Source organism: Acanthisitta chloris, unplaced genomic scaffold (genome assembly GCF_000695815.1).
Source record: "Acanthisitta chloris isolate BGI_N310 unplaced genomic scaffold, ASM69581v1 scaffold15880, whole genome shotgun sequence".
In the NCBI taxonomy this organism is placed as follows: Eukaryota; Metazoa; Chordata; class Aves; order Passeriformes; family Acanthisittidae; genus Acanthisitta; species Acanthisitta chloris.
The window spans coordinates 57,021-73,831 of NW_008651247.1; the positions used below are offsets into that span (position 1 = coordinate 57,021).

At 41.2% G+C, this 16,811-nt stretch overlaps 1 protein-coding gene across 1 annotated transcript; it reads right to left on the minus strand.

Moving 5' to 3' along the window:
* Positions 1-3,703: 3,703 nt before the first annotated feature.
* LOC103800107 (cytochrome P450 2J6-like) lies at positions 3,704-12,702 on the minus strand. The gene is made up of 9 exons (XM_009072473.1): positions 12,532-12,702; positions 10,902-11,064; positions 10,395-10,544; positions 9,394-9,554; positions 6,982-7,158; positions 6,319-6,460; positions 4,798-4,985; positions 4,411-4,552; positions 3,704-3,882 (listed from the first exon to the last, which is right to left on the minus strand). Exons 1-9 carry the CDS (start codon positions 12,700-12,702, stop codon positions 3,704-3,706), a joined length of 1,473 nt encoding a protein of 490 aa, XP_009070721.1.
* Positions 12,703-16,811: the final 4,109 nt, after the last annotated feature.

Below are 16,811 nucleotides of genomic sequence, written 5' to 3' on the forward strand. Positions count from 1 at the left end.
AATAACTATTCCACGCCTCTAACCCTCCCTCTTTATTATCAACCACTCCCTCTCTGTCCCACTTAATACATTCTCATGCTGAAGCATATTTAATAGATGCACACCCCTCTCCCTCATCCCATCCAGGTTATCAAATATGGATCACAGGGTATGTGGGAATGGTGTCTTAAAAGACTAGGGCCAAGATTTTCCAGGCAATGTAGATACATGTAAATTCTCCATCTAACTTTTCTGACACAATTTTGGATGGTATGTGCTCCTACAAATACTCCAGGAATGCTTTTAGAAAAGCAATAGCCCATACATACAAATTAAGGATACAAATGTAAGTGGATATTGAATCTTGGAGCTTTTCAATTGTTTTATAGATCTTCCATGTACACATTATATCTAGTAATGGCAAGTCTGATAGAAGTTAAAAGCTCATATTTATCTTAGGGTACATAGGCAACTGTATAATGCTTAATACAAAAAGCAAAATTTGTTATGCTTTTGAATGCAATTGAAAACATAACTGGTTTAATGTATGACTCCACTTTTTGTTTCTAACCTATTTTTCTAAGCTCATTGAGGGTTTCATCTACTTCTGGATTTCCCATTTCAACCTTGGCATAAGGATATTTGGAGAAATCATTAGAAAGTTGATGAGATGAATAATGCATATTCATGTAGAAAGTACATCGTGTACAAAACACACAGGTTGAAAAAATCCAAACAAACATGGGAAAACCTACTAGGGATCTTGAGATACATCTGGAACTAAGAGTCCCAGCTAGAACTAGTCATAACTTGCATGTGTCATGCTTCGTAACTCAGGAATAAACACAGTCTGTAGCCAAGGCTCTTTGCCAAGCCTCAACACGTGCAGGAGCCATAAACCCACAACTGGGGGCTGCAACCAGACCATGAAATCCACACGAGAGGGATTCTGGACACCACAGAACAATGGCTGTTGCAGCTCCATGCTACAGATTAGATTGAAATGCTAATGGACCAGTGCTTCCTTGTCACAAATGCCCATTCCCTGAAAACAGAACACTTGCAAAAGAAACATATTTTCACCAGTCTTCTGAAAAAAATTGCCAAGATGACTTGTGCACCAATTTGCTTCTTGTAAGTGCCCTGTCTTTGGGACAGGAACTATTTCTGTGACTTGTGGCTCTGGGACATGGAAGACCCTGATCGAGAAAGAACAGCTTGGAGTCTGTCAACTCCCAGTTTCCAGACCTCCAAGTCAATTAGCCTCTGACCATGGCACTTAGCTACTGCTAACACAAAACTCATTAATGTGTGTTAACCAAGAAAGGGATGTTTCTATGGTTCCACTAAAGCTTTGTTTGTGCCCACTAAAACACTTATTTTTCAAGGCAATCATTTCTAGTTTACCTCTCTCTTTCAATAGGGAAAAGAAATCTCTTCAAAAGGAGACTTTGGTAAGTTTTACCAGCTCTGGTTCCAGTCTAATCTTACCAAATCTACTTCAAATTCACCAATGTATCAGAATTTTTCATTTGGAATCAATGCAGTGCACTCCCTGTCCTTTTAGATATTCAAAGATCTTCCATCTAAATGATTTTTCATCATGAAAAGTCATTTTTGTCCAGTGATCTCTTCCATGGAGCAGTAAAGAAATGAAGCCCTGGGGCTTTCACCCCTCCAGGGCTGCTGCCTCACAGCAGGACCTCTGTTTCTTTAGGCTTGCAGCCTTGAGTCTTCACATTATCAGCCATTTCTCACAAATCCAGATATCAAAACACCCTACAGCCCCTTGTTAGATTCACCCACATCCTTTGTCATAGTCTTAAGCCCATCCCAAAGATCTTCCTCGTCCCTATGCCATATTTTGTGCTGACACATTCCTCTGATCAGGGCATCTGTGTCTCCTCTCATCCTCTGGCCATTTCAGGATGTTTTAAATGTTTTTCCTGTGGTGTTTTCCTGAAGGCCTGTCTTTTCCAGACTTTGGCCCTTGGTTTGCTTCCACAATGCCAAGGCCCTGCCCTGGCAGCAGTCCTGCCCTCCCTCCCTGTATGATGCAGGCATGGAATTTGTCTTACTTTATTTGATGGAAAATGTATTTATGAGATTGCCAAAGCTCTATTTTCTTAATAATTACTAAATGCAACCAGCAGCATCATTTCTCTAGAGCTATCTACCAGCTATTGTTTAGGATTAGTGATTTTTAACTTTGGTGCTAGAGGCAAGCAACTGCTGCCTCTCCCCCTGCTATCCAGGTGGATACCAAGGAACCACCCTCTTACCAGTGTGGAGCTACTGCCAGGGGGATGTTTGCAGTTCCAGCATGGAGGGGACTTCATACCAATCACCTACCTGTCAGGACATGCTCAACATAGGTTGAACCATCCCATAAAGGTAATCCTGGAGGGATGGCAACCCAGGTTTCATCCTGTATGCAGATTAGCCATCTTGTACATCCCTGCCTGTTAGACTGGGGTGGTAGGCAGAGGTACCTGAAACAAATACAGCTGTGATAATGATGTCAGTCCTGGAGATGGCACTGTCAGCTAATCAGGGTATAAGAATCATCCTCGCTGTGTTGGCATACAGTATCAAATTTGTACCTCATACAAGAAGAGCATATCCCAATGCCACCAAAAAAAATCTCTTGTTAACTGCCAGTAAACAAACTAGTAAAATGTTAAACATCCACTTTTGCCAAATCCTTCGGGACCATGCTCAAAAAAGGCTTCAAGAATTCTTCAATAGTGCCAAATATTGTCTTGGTCATGATACACTAATTTATGCTGACTGATCTGAAGTCAGCTAACTGTGATAAAAGAATCCAATAAAGAACTGAAAGAATAAATGAAGCTGAATAAATTATTGGAGGATCTGGAGCAAACACCACCAGCAGACTGCCTGTTATAAAGAAGAAATGTTCTTATGTTGCTGGCAACCAGTGGGCTCATAAAAAGGGATAAATTATCAGCACTTTGTGACCACTCATAGTTGTTATTTGTCCTCAGATCCCTGCTCCTTGCCTGTTATGAACAGCTCTCCACAACTGGCTGATGAAGCCACTCCTCTATTTTCATCTGAAGGCCTGAAATGCTATCTATTTCACAGGGTGACACCCTGAACTGCTTTGCCAGTGACAGAGTTGTATATAACAAGCTTGCTCAACAGCAAACTGTATCAGTCTAAAGGAATGTTATCTCAGATCACATAATGTGCTTCTCTAGAAAGATAATTTATAAGATAAGATTTTTTCTTCCCAAAAGCTTCCAGTATCTCCTGCACCCTCTAATATTCTGAGACAGACTGGAAGACATCTGAGCCTATCTCCACAAATGCAACTGTGGCTTATGAGAAAGAATGCCCAAATCTTCATTCATGAGACTTCAAATGTATAGACCTTGCCTCAAGTTTTTCTCTGTAAAGTTAGCAAACTGTAAGGTTTCTTTTTCCAGTTGGCAATAAACAAGGCCCAATTCTAATTCTTCCCTTAATGTCTTTATTTGTTACACATCAGGAGAAATTACCAAGATTTTCCAAATAAAAAGAAAGAACAAAATATGAACTTTCTTTAGTTACAATCCTCAGTATGCAACTATCTGAAAAGCATCTTTCAGGGAAGTGATTAACCAAATGAAGAGGAAAGCAAAAGTCTTAAGACATGCAAAAAGGATTCCATGTACAGAAGCAATCTTACAGAGTAACTGTTCCCTGAATCTGCCATGTCCTATCGAGGAATGGCACAGAGCTTGTAGGGAGGTGGCTTCATTGTGGCCCCAAAAACAAACTTGGTGTTGACTTCCTTCACTCCTTCTGGCAGGGTGAACCTGAATGCCTGTAGCAGGGTGGAAAAGAAAATGAACAGCTCCATCCTTGCCAGCAGCTCCCCCATACACACACGATGCCCTGTGAAGAGACAGACAAGGCAATCAGCCAAAGGATTTCTATCACATCTCCCTTTCTGACTTGCTTGGGGGTTTGTTTGTTTGCTTGTTTTCTGCAAGCTTTGTCCTTTTCTCTTAACTTTGTCATTTAGTGATGCAGAACTGAAAGGCTGCATGTATATCCACATAAAATTTTGGTCTATACTTACAGAAGAAGGCAGCAAGACACAATAGAAATAATCACCAGAGTGACACAGTTTACATTTACAGTCCTCCTAGCACCATGCATCTTCCTGTGACTACTTTGATAACTGGATCTCTTCTTCAAGGGATACTGGATCTGTCTTCTAAGAAAAACTTCTCTTTGTGTCATTCCTTCACTTCCAATCTTTTCCACATACAATTAGACTGTTGTCTTCTTGGAGATCTTTAAAACAGTGCAATGTGTGTATACACCCATTTGTATGTGCCTACCCAGTTATGTTGGGGAATGAATGGGTCTTAAGTTGTTATCACAAGGAGTACATAAACCCATGTTCAGTGCACGTACCTATTGCAAATGGTAAGAATGCTTCTCTGTTTACAAAGTTTCCATCTTTATCCAGAAAGTGGCCTGGGTTGAACTGATTGGGGGTCTCCCATTTTTCAGGATCAGACAGAACAGAGTCAATATTCGATAAAATAATCGTGTTCTGGAAAGACAAGAAGCAGTGGCTTCATCAGAAATAATGAGTGAAGAATCTAATAATATGTAGGACAAAGGGCAGCTTTCCTTGTGAAGGGCCATACCTGGAGATAGTCATCACTTAGGGGCACCGCTAGAACCCACAGAATACAGGAATTCATGTCACTGATCAGGAAAACCCTCAAAAGCCTTTCTAAAACCATTCTAATGGACCAAAGATCAAAGTTGTTCAAATATTCAGCATAATTGTACCTTTGGAATACGATATCCCAGCAGCTCCGTGTCCTTCACACTCTGTCTGGGAAGTGCAATTAAGAGTATATTACTGTATCGCTGAATCTCGTGAACTACAGCGTTTGTATAGGGCAACTTTTTTCTGTCCTCATAGGAAATTACACGGGAACAACCCAGAACAGCATCCAGCTCCTTCTGGACTTTCTCTAAGGAGGAATATTCAGCTTTAAATATACAATAGACAATTTAGAAACTCTATACTCAGCATTTTCCTACTGCTTTTTAGAGTAAGAAAAGCATCCAACAGGATGGAAACGATACTTTATAAAAAAGAATGCCTTCAAATTCCCATACAGATGACCCAAGTAACATTTGACACTGAGATTGTTTATAAGTTGTGTACCCAAGCAAATGTTTTTAAAAATGACAACAGCAGATGAAGTCAATCTATAAGAATATGTAGTTCCTTTTACATTAACTGATGAGGTAATTTATAAAAATACTTTGATTAATATATTTTTTTACAGGCAGGGAATCAAGTAAAAAAATACTAATCATGTATTAGGAGAGCAGTTTAGTAATTGACCAAGGATTGTTCTTGTCTCAGAAGGACATAGATTTTGTTTGTCACAGTTGGCCCAACTGCCATTCTGCAATTACCTGCCTTGGGGAGCACTTACACAGATTAATTTTTCCCAAGAACTTCTTTTTCTAACTTAGAATCTGAGCTGAAATGGCAAGTTGTGATCAGTTTTTTAACACTACAGCCTTTATCACTGCAATTAGAAATACCCCCAGGAAGCTTAAGAATGTTTTAATATATCCTGAGAGGGTGAAAGATCATATTGTGAAAATTCAGTATGTGCAACCCAGTCTCAAATTTTAGGCCTGTTGTAGAGCTGTTAGGTAACAACAATGGGAGATCCTTTCTCCTTAAGGCTTTCACCATTTTCTACTTGCCAGGCTCCTGCTGTGCCTCGTGCCCAGCTTAAACTCTCAAATATGAGGCCTTGGATGTGATGTATATTCCTTCTAATCCTTTCTATCCCATACACTCTGACTCTTCACTTGTTTTACTCTGCCAACCTGTGTCTTTCTTCTGTGACAATCATTATTAAAAGCACACATTTTCAAGCTACTCACCCCAATATTTTTGTTGTATCTGTTTATATATAGATATCTGTGTTTAAAGTTTTCAGACATATTAGCAACCTTCTGCTGTATGTAAGCTACTTCTGCTGCAAGAAGCCAGGGAAAAATCAAAGAGTAGGAGTCATGGACTTACAAACTCCACCTTGTCCTCAGGGGAAGTCTAATCATTATTGTCTGTGGAGGGGCAATGGTGACATTTGTATCATCTGAGACTAAACTCCTCCATCTGATGAAATGAGTCACATTCTGCGTTCAGTGTAGAGCTCTTAAAACCAAAACCTGAAATGACTGGCCACTGTGTTAGAAAGGCTGTTTGAACAGATGCTACTACTACTATTCAAACTTGTGTATTGCTAAAAAGGTGCAGACCTCTTCGGGTGTGCTTACCTTGAACGTCAGGATAAAGCACCATATAGAGCAATGCCCAACGTAAAGTGGTGGCTGTAGTTTCTGTACCTGCTACAAAGAGGTCAAAAATAGTCTGGATCAAGTTTTCTTCATCATAAGTTGCATCAGCATCTCCTTTAGTCTGCAGATAGGAATTGGAAAGCTCGAGTTAGGGCACACAAAAGGAAAAGGAAATCACCTTGCATCACAGGAATATTTTCTGATATTATATATAAAAAACCCAAACAAACCCAAAGCAACCCCAAAAGGGCTAGAAAATAAAATTTTCTGAACAAAATATATTTTCTAGTATTCTCCAGTACTTCTGTTAATTTATTCTCTCCCCGTACACATCCTGTTCTTCAGCCATGACACAGTTACTATTGTACACACTTTCTACTCTTGCTGCAAATCTCATCTAGTTATAACTTAACCATATGCAGATCTGTGACCATTGTGGTTATAAATAATCTACCTGAAAATGAACTTACATTATTCCTTCATCTTCCTCCTGCCATCACTTAGGTTTTTTTCATTTAGCTACCTATAAGATTTTCTATGGAGAATTGTCTGCTTCTAAATTTAAATTAGACATCATTTTTATCAAAGGAACACTTAAAATCGCTTGTTGTTAGTGGAGTGTAAGAGGTCAGAGATACTCACTTTATGTATCTTATCCAAATAGTAATCAATAAAATATTGATTTTCATCTTTTCTTCCTTTTGCTTTGTGGCTTTCAATTTCCTTGGCTACTAGAGCCTTCATAAAATCTGTGCATGACATGACCTTTTTAAATGGTGATAGGAAATAACTTGCAAACCATGGAGAGAGTTCATATGCCTGTAAAAGAGATATTTTAGGTAGGTGGTATGACATGGAACTATGTGATACTTAGCAAGCTAAATTTGAATCACAAAAGAGACTTCTGGGTAGTGCAAAAAGCAGATGAAAGACTGAGGACTGAACCTGCACCGTTACACTGAATGGATCGTGCCTGTCCTATAAGCCATCAAAAACTTTCTTAATCTCATTTTTCTCTGGAGCAGAATTTCCCTCAGTTTTATATTATAATTGTATATATAGGCAATCACAATAAGATTATATAAATTTAAATGTGATGCACAAAGACCAAATGAAGCTCCTCTGTACCCCAATTCTTCGCTAGGCTGAACTTTAGTACCAAGGACCTCCCAAGAAACATGTCCCTGTTCTTGCTGTATCCAAAGTACATAGAATTTGTATCTCATCACTAAACAAACCATATCCAGGCTGCCTTCCTTGGCAAGTCTGTTAATTGAAAATAGAACTGTCCAAACGGTGGGATACCAAATGCGTGGGGATTTCACTCAGATTTGCCTTCTCATAGATACGAAACAAGCATATCATACCCATGCATTAGACAAAGCAATTCAGTGATGTAGAAACACTGAGCTCTGTGTGCTCCACCTGTTTATTCATTGTTCTAAATATATTCACATTCTTTGCCTTATACCATTATACAACCACATCTCAGCAGAGAAGAAACAAAACAATTCTTACATGAATTCCATTCATCTACTTCATTTCACTTTCTTCTTTTTTTCCTTTTTCCAGATTGCATCATGTCCTCGTCCTCTTGCAGTTATAGAATTACTGCAGCTTAAATTATGCATGAGGACATAACTTCTGGGCTCACCTATTTAAATGGCAGCTGCATTACAGAGAACTTCTCCCTGCAAGCCTATTCAGATTCCTGGCTTTTATTTCTGCTTCATCCTGCTGCACAGTTTTCCTTAATGCTACCTGTCCACTTACCAGGAAAACAGATTAGTACAGCCCATCATTAAAGGATTGTGCACACCTGTGAAAGCACTGTGAAGAGCAGGACAGAATGAAATATGGGACTGGGATGTTTTTGTTGGCTGTGAACATACTACTGAGATATTTTGGGAATAGCTTATACAAATACCTAATGAGAGCAGTTTGGAAACAGCTGAACCTGTGTCTAGCTTAATTAGAAGGTTGCTTAGGAATCAGTCCACCTGCATCTTCTGGGACAATAAATCATGAGTAGTTTTATTTTATCTTATTTAGCAAAAGTATTGAATTAGTCCTCAAGTTCTATATGACCTTATTACAGCAGTTTCCAAGTAGTAAGAGATGGGTGAAATCATGCAAGACACAGAGATGGATGAGTAGCAGTAAGTTCTGCAGAATCAATTGCCTTATACAAGGGGTAAATAGACTTTTTGACACTACACAGTACTGTGGTTCCCATTCATAAATGGTTCATGATAATACTGCCCCAGTTTGAGGCCATCTGCTCCACTGCTTTGGCAGCTGCAGCCACAGCTGCTCACACAGCAGCAAGAAAGATCTTTTTTCTCTTTCCTGTGGACTAGATGTGAAGTTAGGAGCTGCTGTCATGAATGGGGACAGATATCATCCAGCAGCTAAAGGAAAGTGACTTCGAGCATGTGTCACTGAACTCTCATAAAGACTTGCAGAAGTGGTACAGGTGTTGCTGACAAAAACTATAGGGAAAAGCTCCCATGAAGTAATTTCATCACACATTATCTTTGCACAACACAGTTCCTCTACTCCAGTTTCTATGAAGTTAGCTAGCAGTAGTGAAAGAAGAAGTAAAGACCCATATTAGTCATTTGTTGACAGCCATATAATACCATAGAGTGAAGAAAGCCACTTTGTTGGACAGAAATTAAGAGAAGCCTATTCCAGAGCTTTTCAGATAGTTGTACCTATATTCTACTACTGAGTTTCAGGCATAGTTTCAAACACTAGAGTTGTACAGGTAGCACTTTTGCAAGGAAGTCCTTTGCACATCTCCCAACCACATAACAAACCTTTGTGTTTCCATCCTTGTCTCCCATACACAGGAAATTTCTGTGCTAGGATGAAGCATAAACAATTGAAACAAATTTTGAACTTGTTTCAGGCATCTGGAAATACAGTTCTGATGTGTACTCCTGCAATTCCAGGTGTACTAGTATTTATTTCTGTTATCAGAATAACAAGCAAATTGCCTTTTTGATTGTCTAGCTATAGAAAGTAAACAAACAAAACAATTTTCCTCACAAAAAAAAAGGTGCTGTTCAAAAATTCTGCTAGAGTGTCAGTGGATTCAATCAAGCGGTGAAAATCTTCATCATCTCTGGAGAAGCCATGTCCAAAAATCACCAAAAAGATCACATTGGCAACAGTATGGACAACAGGCATTGTGGGGTCCAGAGGCTTTCCTGTAAACACAGTGAACAGCATTCACCATTAACAATCACTGTTCCTGCTTTTCCCACTGACAGGATAGCTGCTAACATTTTACAGACATTTCTGACATGAATTAGATTTATTGGTAAAAGGCCTGAGTAAAAAAGTAACTTCAGACATCTAAAAGACACTGTTGGTTAAAAAAAGGCAAGACTTCAGCAAACCTTGGCATGGCAGGTCTCGTGTTTGGCAATAACCAGGGTACAAAAATGGTCAGCTGAGACCTTAAATACTCAGATGAACTGAGAAGGGAACCACCTTCATTTTTTGCTCATCTCTTTTAATAAAAGAATATTTGAGCCAACCTATGGATTCACCCTGTCATTCAGCAGCACAACCTGAACAAACTCCCTCTCTTGCTGAGGAGCACACACAAACCATGTGAGCTGAGCTTTTCACACTGCACTGACCAGAGCAGAGCGCAGGGTCATGCAGCCTTGGTCAAAGCCTTTCATATTTTGTGCTTTGGATTTTGTTTCTGCAGAGGGCTACAGGGCATTGTGACACTGATTTTGCTACAGTTTGCTGTGACACTGACTCTGTGACCATGAGTAACGTAAAACTGACCCAGAAGTAGTAACACTGACTGATAGGGACCATGGAGTCTCAGTTCTAAGTTCATGCTGTGGAGTTTCGGCACTTCTGCAAGGAAATGTCTCATACAGGTCGTGCCATACAGGCCTTTGAGACTCAGCTCTGCATGTACACTTTAAATCCATTTTTGTAATCAAATAGTTTCAAGAGCTACCAGTAACACCTTCTTCAGCAACATCCTCCACAGCACAGACTGCCCTGCCCACCGAGTCACATACCTTTCATATTCTGTAGGTATTCCACCAAGTTACAGACCTCCTCTTGGAGTCGACACTCCTGCTCTTTTCTCCCTACTCCCATTTTCCTCATTGTTGTAAGTCCAAAACGTCTTTGCTGCTTCCAGATGTGACCATTAGAGAACATAACACCTAGGATCACAATGAACTAATGCTGTCAGTATGTTATAAATTAATGAATTGATACAGTTGATACATACAAGAACCTCTTTTATTCTAATTTTTTCAAATTTTTGCCAGCAGTCTGGCAACATTCCTCTTTCCTGTCTTTTTGTAGTGTAGCCACCTACCTCCTGTATAGAAACTCTCACCTTAGCTCTAAGCTGCCATTATTGTTCCAACAGAATCAAAAATAGAACTGTTTCAAAAGGGTAATGAAAATAATACCTTTTTTTTACCCCACTGTAAATTATGGGCTTCAAAGCTCTAAATCAGTTTCCAAAACTAGGGTTAAAACACATGAAAAGCATTTCTGAGAATAATCATTACCATTTCCATGTGTCAGCATTTGAAAGGTGCTGATCAGGGGCCTTCCAGCAACATCTTCAGCATGGACAGTCAGACCTTCCTTCACTGCCTGAAACCCTTGCAGGACAACTGCAGGAATGTCTGCAAGCCACAAGGTGAAGATATTACCATGAATTTTGGCCATCTGTAGAACAAAGCAGCATCAGAACAACATGCATGAGAACCTGTACGTTTAAATCAAACAGGATGAATCAGATCTTTTCCCTTGGCAGATGCCCCAAGGGTGACTGACCTTGAGAAGAGAGTGTCAAATCTGTTCTTACAGTTTGAAGCCAGGTTTATATCTGAAGTCTCACTTGCTAATAATCGAGATGTTTCTAAAATGTCAGCCAATATGGCCAAAGTCTGCAACATTATTACTTATTGCATGTGTTACAATTCAAACACATTGTAGATGAACTCTAGGAAGAGATTTTTTTATGGAGAGGGTAATCAGGCATTGGAATGTGCTGCCCGGGGAGGTGGTGGATTCACCATCCCTGGTGGTTTTCAAGATGAGACTGGATGTGGCACTTAGTGCCGTGGTCTAATAACGACGGTAGGGTTGGACTTGATGATCTTTGAGGTCTCTTCCAACCTGGCTGATTCTATGATTCTTTCTTGCTCACAATTAGTTACAAGAAAGCATTGGCTCATGAGAGTGACACAAGCCAAATACAGAATCCCTTCTGTGTATCAAGTGTAGCAAAAGCAGCCAAGGAGGTAATGCAGGAATCATGTTCTCCTTTCTAGCTCAGCTGTGACAACCTTGTGTTCCCAGTGCTATGCACACAGACATCACTACCAGTGGGCAGAACAGCCCTTTCCCTGGCTGGTGAATCAGGAACTAGAAAAGGAGCCTGTGGAGAAGAATAGTGGGGAGTTGTCAAAACATTCCAAGAAATGCAGGACTAGAGGAGGACAAAATTTTGCCACCTGAGAGGAAATTAAGAGGGAACAGGTATGCACACTGAGCAAACATGTATATGCACATGCTGCACATTTGTATTTAATTTCACTTTTATAAGGACTAATTCATGGGTTTTGAAGTTTTGGGATGAGCAATACTACTACTTTGGGTTTGGGGGGTTCAGAAATAGAAGAAAACACAGCTGACAGGCACTGACTACTATTTTATATTGTGAAGTCATACCACTTTGCCTTGAAATGTTTAGCTTGAGAGGAGAGAACGGGACAGGGAAGAAGCAGGAAAAAGGAAGGCTGAGAACAAAGAGAGAAAACACACATGCCCTCAGCAGCCATTTCATGGGATACTTAGAAACTGCTAGTGCAAAAACTGTTAAAACAACAGAGATGCAAAAGGCTGTAGAGAATTAAGGACTCTGCTTTAAAATGTATCTTTTTCTTAGGTGCAAGAAGAACTATTACCATCAGTATTATTTTGTTTATATGCATGTAAGGCTGCAATGACTCATTTCATGGTAAGTGCAAATTTTCCTACTAAAAACCAGTTATTTTAATGATCACCTATTTTCACATTTATATAATTTAGAATAAATCTCTCCCCAGCATTCAAAATAAGATTATATTAAATGCATTCACTTTTCAATCAGCTTATGAGGGCATTAATTTATTGCCCCAAAATACATACCTTTTTAAGGTGCTCGTGATGAATTCTGAAGTTCATCTCCAGCAGGTTTCCAAAGAAGGGATATGGAGTTGGTCCAGGAGGAAGTCCTCTTCGCATCCATTGCAATTTCAGAAACTGTATAGACAGCAGAAACACCACAAAAAACACCAGCACTCCACTCACTGTTACCATTTCAATTCTGATTTTCAAAACAATGTTGTCTGTGAACAACTGCTGTGTAGCCAAAGGATAGAGCCACTTGATCTTGCTTTGTTGGTACCTCTCTAAAAGAAGGAAAATATGTTGAAGCTTCTGTGCCTCTGTCTTTGCCTCTTTATCATATTACTTCCCCACCCCAGAGAATTAAGTGTTATTATTTTTAATCCTATATGGCAAAATTCCATTATATTGCAGCTACAGATTTGTCAATCATTGTCTCTTCAAGGGATACACACGCAGGTTAATTATATACCTCCTGGTGCCATGGCAAAAATCCCTGCCCACAGTTCTGGTTTCATAAAAAACCTCTTACAAGAACAGAGAAATTAAAATAGTTTCCTGAGGGTTGGCTGCACCCAAGGACAATGAGGTTACTGAAAAGTTCAGGCAACTCAGTGGGCATCACTTGCATCGCCCACATGTACTGCCCTTCCACGCGCCCCATATTATTGCGTGATTCTCATGTTCTCTGCTATTCCTGTAATATTTTAGTTTTTCTCACAGTTTGCATTGTAAGCTCTTTGGGAGAAGGATGGACCTTTTGTGCTAGAGCACATAAAACATGTGCAGTGGTTTTGCATGGCCAGGTTTGGCAGTCAGGGGGCTACAGTGGTGGCTTCTGTGAGAAGCTGCTGGAAACAGCCCCATGTCTGGCAGAGCCGATGCCTGTGGCTCCAGGATGGAGCACTGCAGCAAGGCTGAGCCAATCAGTGGTGGTAGTAAAGCCTCTGCAATAACATATTTAAGAAAGAAAAAAAGTTATTGCACAGAAGAAACTGAGGCCAGAGAAGAGAAGAGTGAGAATATGTGAGAGGAACAACTATGCAGACACCAAGGACAGTGGAGAAGGAGAGCACTGGAGCTGAGGATCCTCTCAGCCTGTGGTGAAGACCATGGTAAAGCATCTGTCCCCTGCAACTCATGGAGATTAACAGGGTGCAGAGATCCACCTGTAGCCCATAGAGGAGACCCACATTGGAGCATGTGGATGCCCAAAAGGAGGCTGTGATCCCATGGGAAGCCCCTGCTTGAGCAGGAATCTGGCAGGGACCTGCAGACCTGTGGAGAGAGGAGACTCATGCTGGAGCAGAGTTCCTAGTAGGACTTGTGATCCTGTGGGGGACACACAATGGAGCAGGCTGTCCCTGAGGGTTTGGACTGCACCCTGTAGAGAGTGGCCCATGGTGGTGCAGTTTGTGGAGAACTGCAGCTTGTGGGAAGGACTCACATGAGCAAGTTCATGTAGAGCTGTCTCCCATAGGAGGGACCCCACGCTGGAGCAGGGGAAGGACTCTGCACTGGCAGAAACAATGTGTGATATACTGACCATAGCCCCCACTCCCCATCTCCCTGCACCACTGCAATGTGTTTTTAAGGTCTGTTTTATTTTCTCGTTATCCTACTGTGATCTTGTTAGCAATAAAATCACTTAAGGGAGGAGTTACAGATGGGAAGGAGGGAAGGGTGAGGCAATGTGTTTTTAAGGTCTGTTTTATTTTCTCGTTATCCTACTGTGATCTTGTTAGCAATAAAATCACTTAATTTCCCCAAGCTGAGTCTGTTTTGCCCTTGACAATATTTGGTGAGTGATCTCTCCCTGTCCTTAACTCATGAACCTTATGTTTTCTCTCCCCTGTCCATTTTGCAGAGGTGAGTGATGGAGCAGCTTTGTGGGGTGCCTGGCATGGAGCTAGGGTCACCCTGCTACAACATAAAATACTCCAATTGGTCGTTGGATAACAGGAGTTTGGTGGCTACAGTGGCATAACACCCTAGTGTCCACACACTCCCTGTTCAACTGCACAGGTGAGTGTGGCTGTTGATCCTCATGACCAAGCAGAAAGTAAAATTTCTTCACCCGCTCCAGCTGCCTCTCAGCTAATTCCACTGTATAACCTGCAGCAGGAGTAAAGATGATATACAGCTGTCTCTGTGAGCTTCTTTCACAAGCATTGTCATGCAACTGAGCAACTCCAGCTGGGATCTGCAGATTGCTTATCCTTTATGGAGGCAGAGGCTATGTCCCTGCAAAGGGGACATTCTAGACAGCACAGTTTTGGCACTTGCACAGGATCAGCACTAGCTTGGGCTCACATCACCTAATCTAGACAGGAACATGTGGCAATCTGAGAAGTCACCTAGATGTGTTTGCTGCTCACACGCCAAGCTTACAGAGCTGTCACAGCTAAAAAGAAAAATTGTGAGCTGTGAAGAAATTTGGTGTACTCCAGAAGTGAGATACAACACTTACCCAGTCTTGCTGGCCAGAGATTGAACTGAGAGCCAGGATCGAACTGAGAAACCGAATGATCCACTTCAGAGATCACTTGTGTGACTTGCAGTTACTTCACTGGTGTTGCACTTTCTCTATCTCAAACTGCTCCCAACTCTAAATTTAGCATTTTCCAAAGTCTCCTTTGGAGGAGACTCACAGCCACTCAGGCTTGCATGCCCTGACTACTTGCAGCCCCATCTGGCCCCTGCACAGTCCTGGCTGGCTGCTCTGCATCTCCCTCAGCTCCCTAGGCTCTCTCTGACTTTTCCACACATATTAGCAATTCTCTGGTGGTTGCACTTCACAGGCTATACCTGAACTTCTTGCATATAGAAAGGCAGCTGCCAAACAGCTTTGCCATGTCTTTGGGAGAGATGTTAAAGGGGATACAAATGACTTTCTTCCTCATACAAAATGGTGCTGGAAGACTGGGAAGAGGGAAACCTGATAAGATCCATGTGTTTGCTACAGCTTCCATGAACAAGAATTGAGTGCCTGGCAAGACAAAGGTTAGAGCTGGCTGATAGCTCAGCAGAACAGAAAAGTGTTGCTCTTACCAGTGAATCCTCCTCCTTTCCCTCTCCCCAGAAGAGCTGCTCATCTATTCTCTTCTCCCTCTTCCTTTCAGCTCTCAGGAAAGGATCCATTTGTCCTCTACCTAGGCATTTGAAATGAAATATGATGTGGCCTGTGCCCTACCAGCCTCATGGCACCTTGTCTGCACCCTATTACTTATGCTCCATGTCCCAAATCCAGTTTCAGGGATAATCCCCACCTCCCACTCATAAAACACGTAGCCAGACAAGTACTGGAGCTCACCCTCCCAGGCTAATAAGAGAGTTTCAGGACATGTTCCTTGTCTGCTCTGCCTGCTGCCCTACCCTGAGGAAAGCACATCTCTCTAGATACCATCTGAGAGGGAAGAAAATCAGCAACTAAAGAGAAGTCATGTGAGGAGCAGCTGAGGGAGTTGGGGTTGTTTAGCCTGTAAAAAAGGAGGCTCAGGGGAGACCTTATCACTCTCTACAACTACCTGAAAGGAGGCTGTATCAAGGTGGGAATTGTCTTCTTCTCCCAGGCATCCAATGATAGGATGAGAGGAAATGGTCTCAAGCTGCACCAAGGGAGGTTCAGGTTGGACATCAGAAAGAATTTATTCACAGAAAGTGTTGTTAAGCATTGGAACAGACTACCCAGGGAGGTGGTGGAGTCAAGTCACCTGGAGATGTTCAAGAATTGGCTGGATATGATACTTATTGCTATGGTCTAGTTGACAAGTGGTGATTGGTCAAAGGTTGGGCTGCATGACCTTAGAGGTCTTTTTAAACCTAAGTGATTCTGTGATTCTGCTTCGGTGAAACAGGGCAGCAGAAGCATGTGGATAAAACTTGGCTTTTAAAGACAGTGAGCCTGGTGGTCTTCAAAAAATTTCCCAATTGGCTGGATATGATACTTATTGCTATGGTCTAGTTGACAAGTGGTGATTGGTCAAAGGTTGGGCTGCATGACCTTAGAGGTCTTTTTAAACCTAAGTGATTCTGTGATTCTGCTTCGGTGAAACAGGGCAGCAGAAGCATGTGGATAAAACTTGGCTTTTAAAGACAGTGAGCCTGGTGGTCTTCAAAAAATTTCCCAATGGCGATACAAGTCCTTTATAAAAATGTGTAAAAGGACTTGTAACTCCATTGAGGTTCTTTCCTTTTTTTTCCTAAGATACTTTAGGACAAAAAAGATTTAAAGCAATGTGGATCCATGTGCCTGTTCCTAAACCTTACCTCTTATTCAGTCTCTCAAGTGTCCTATATTC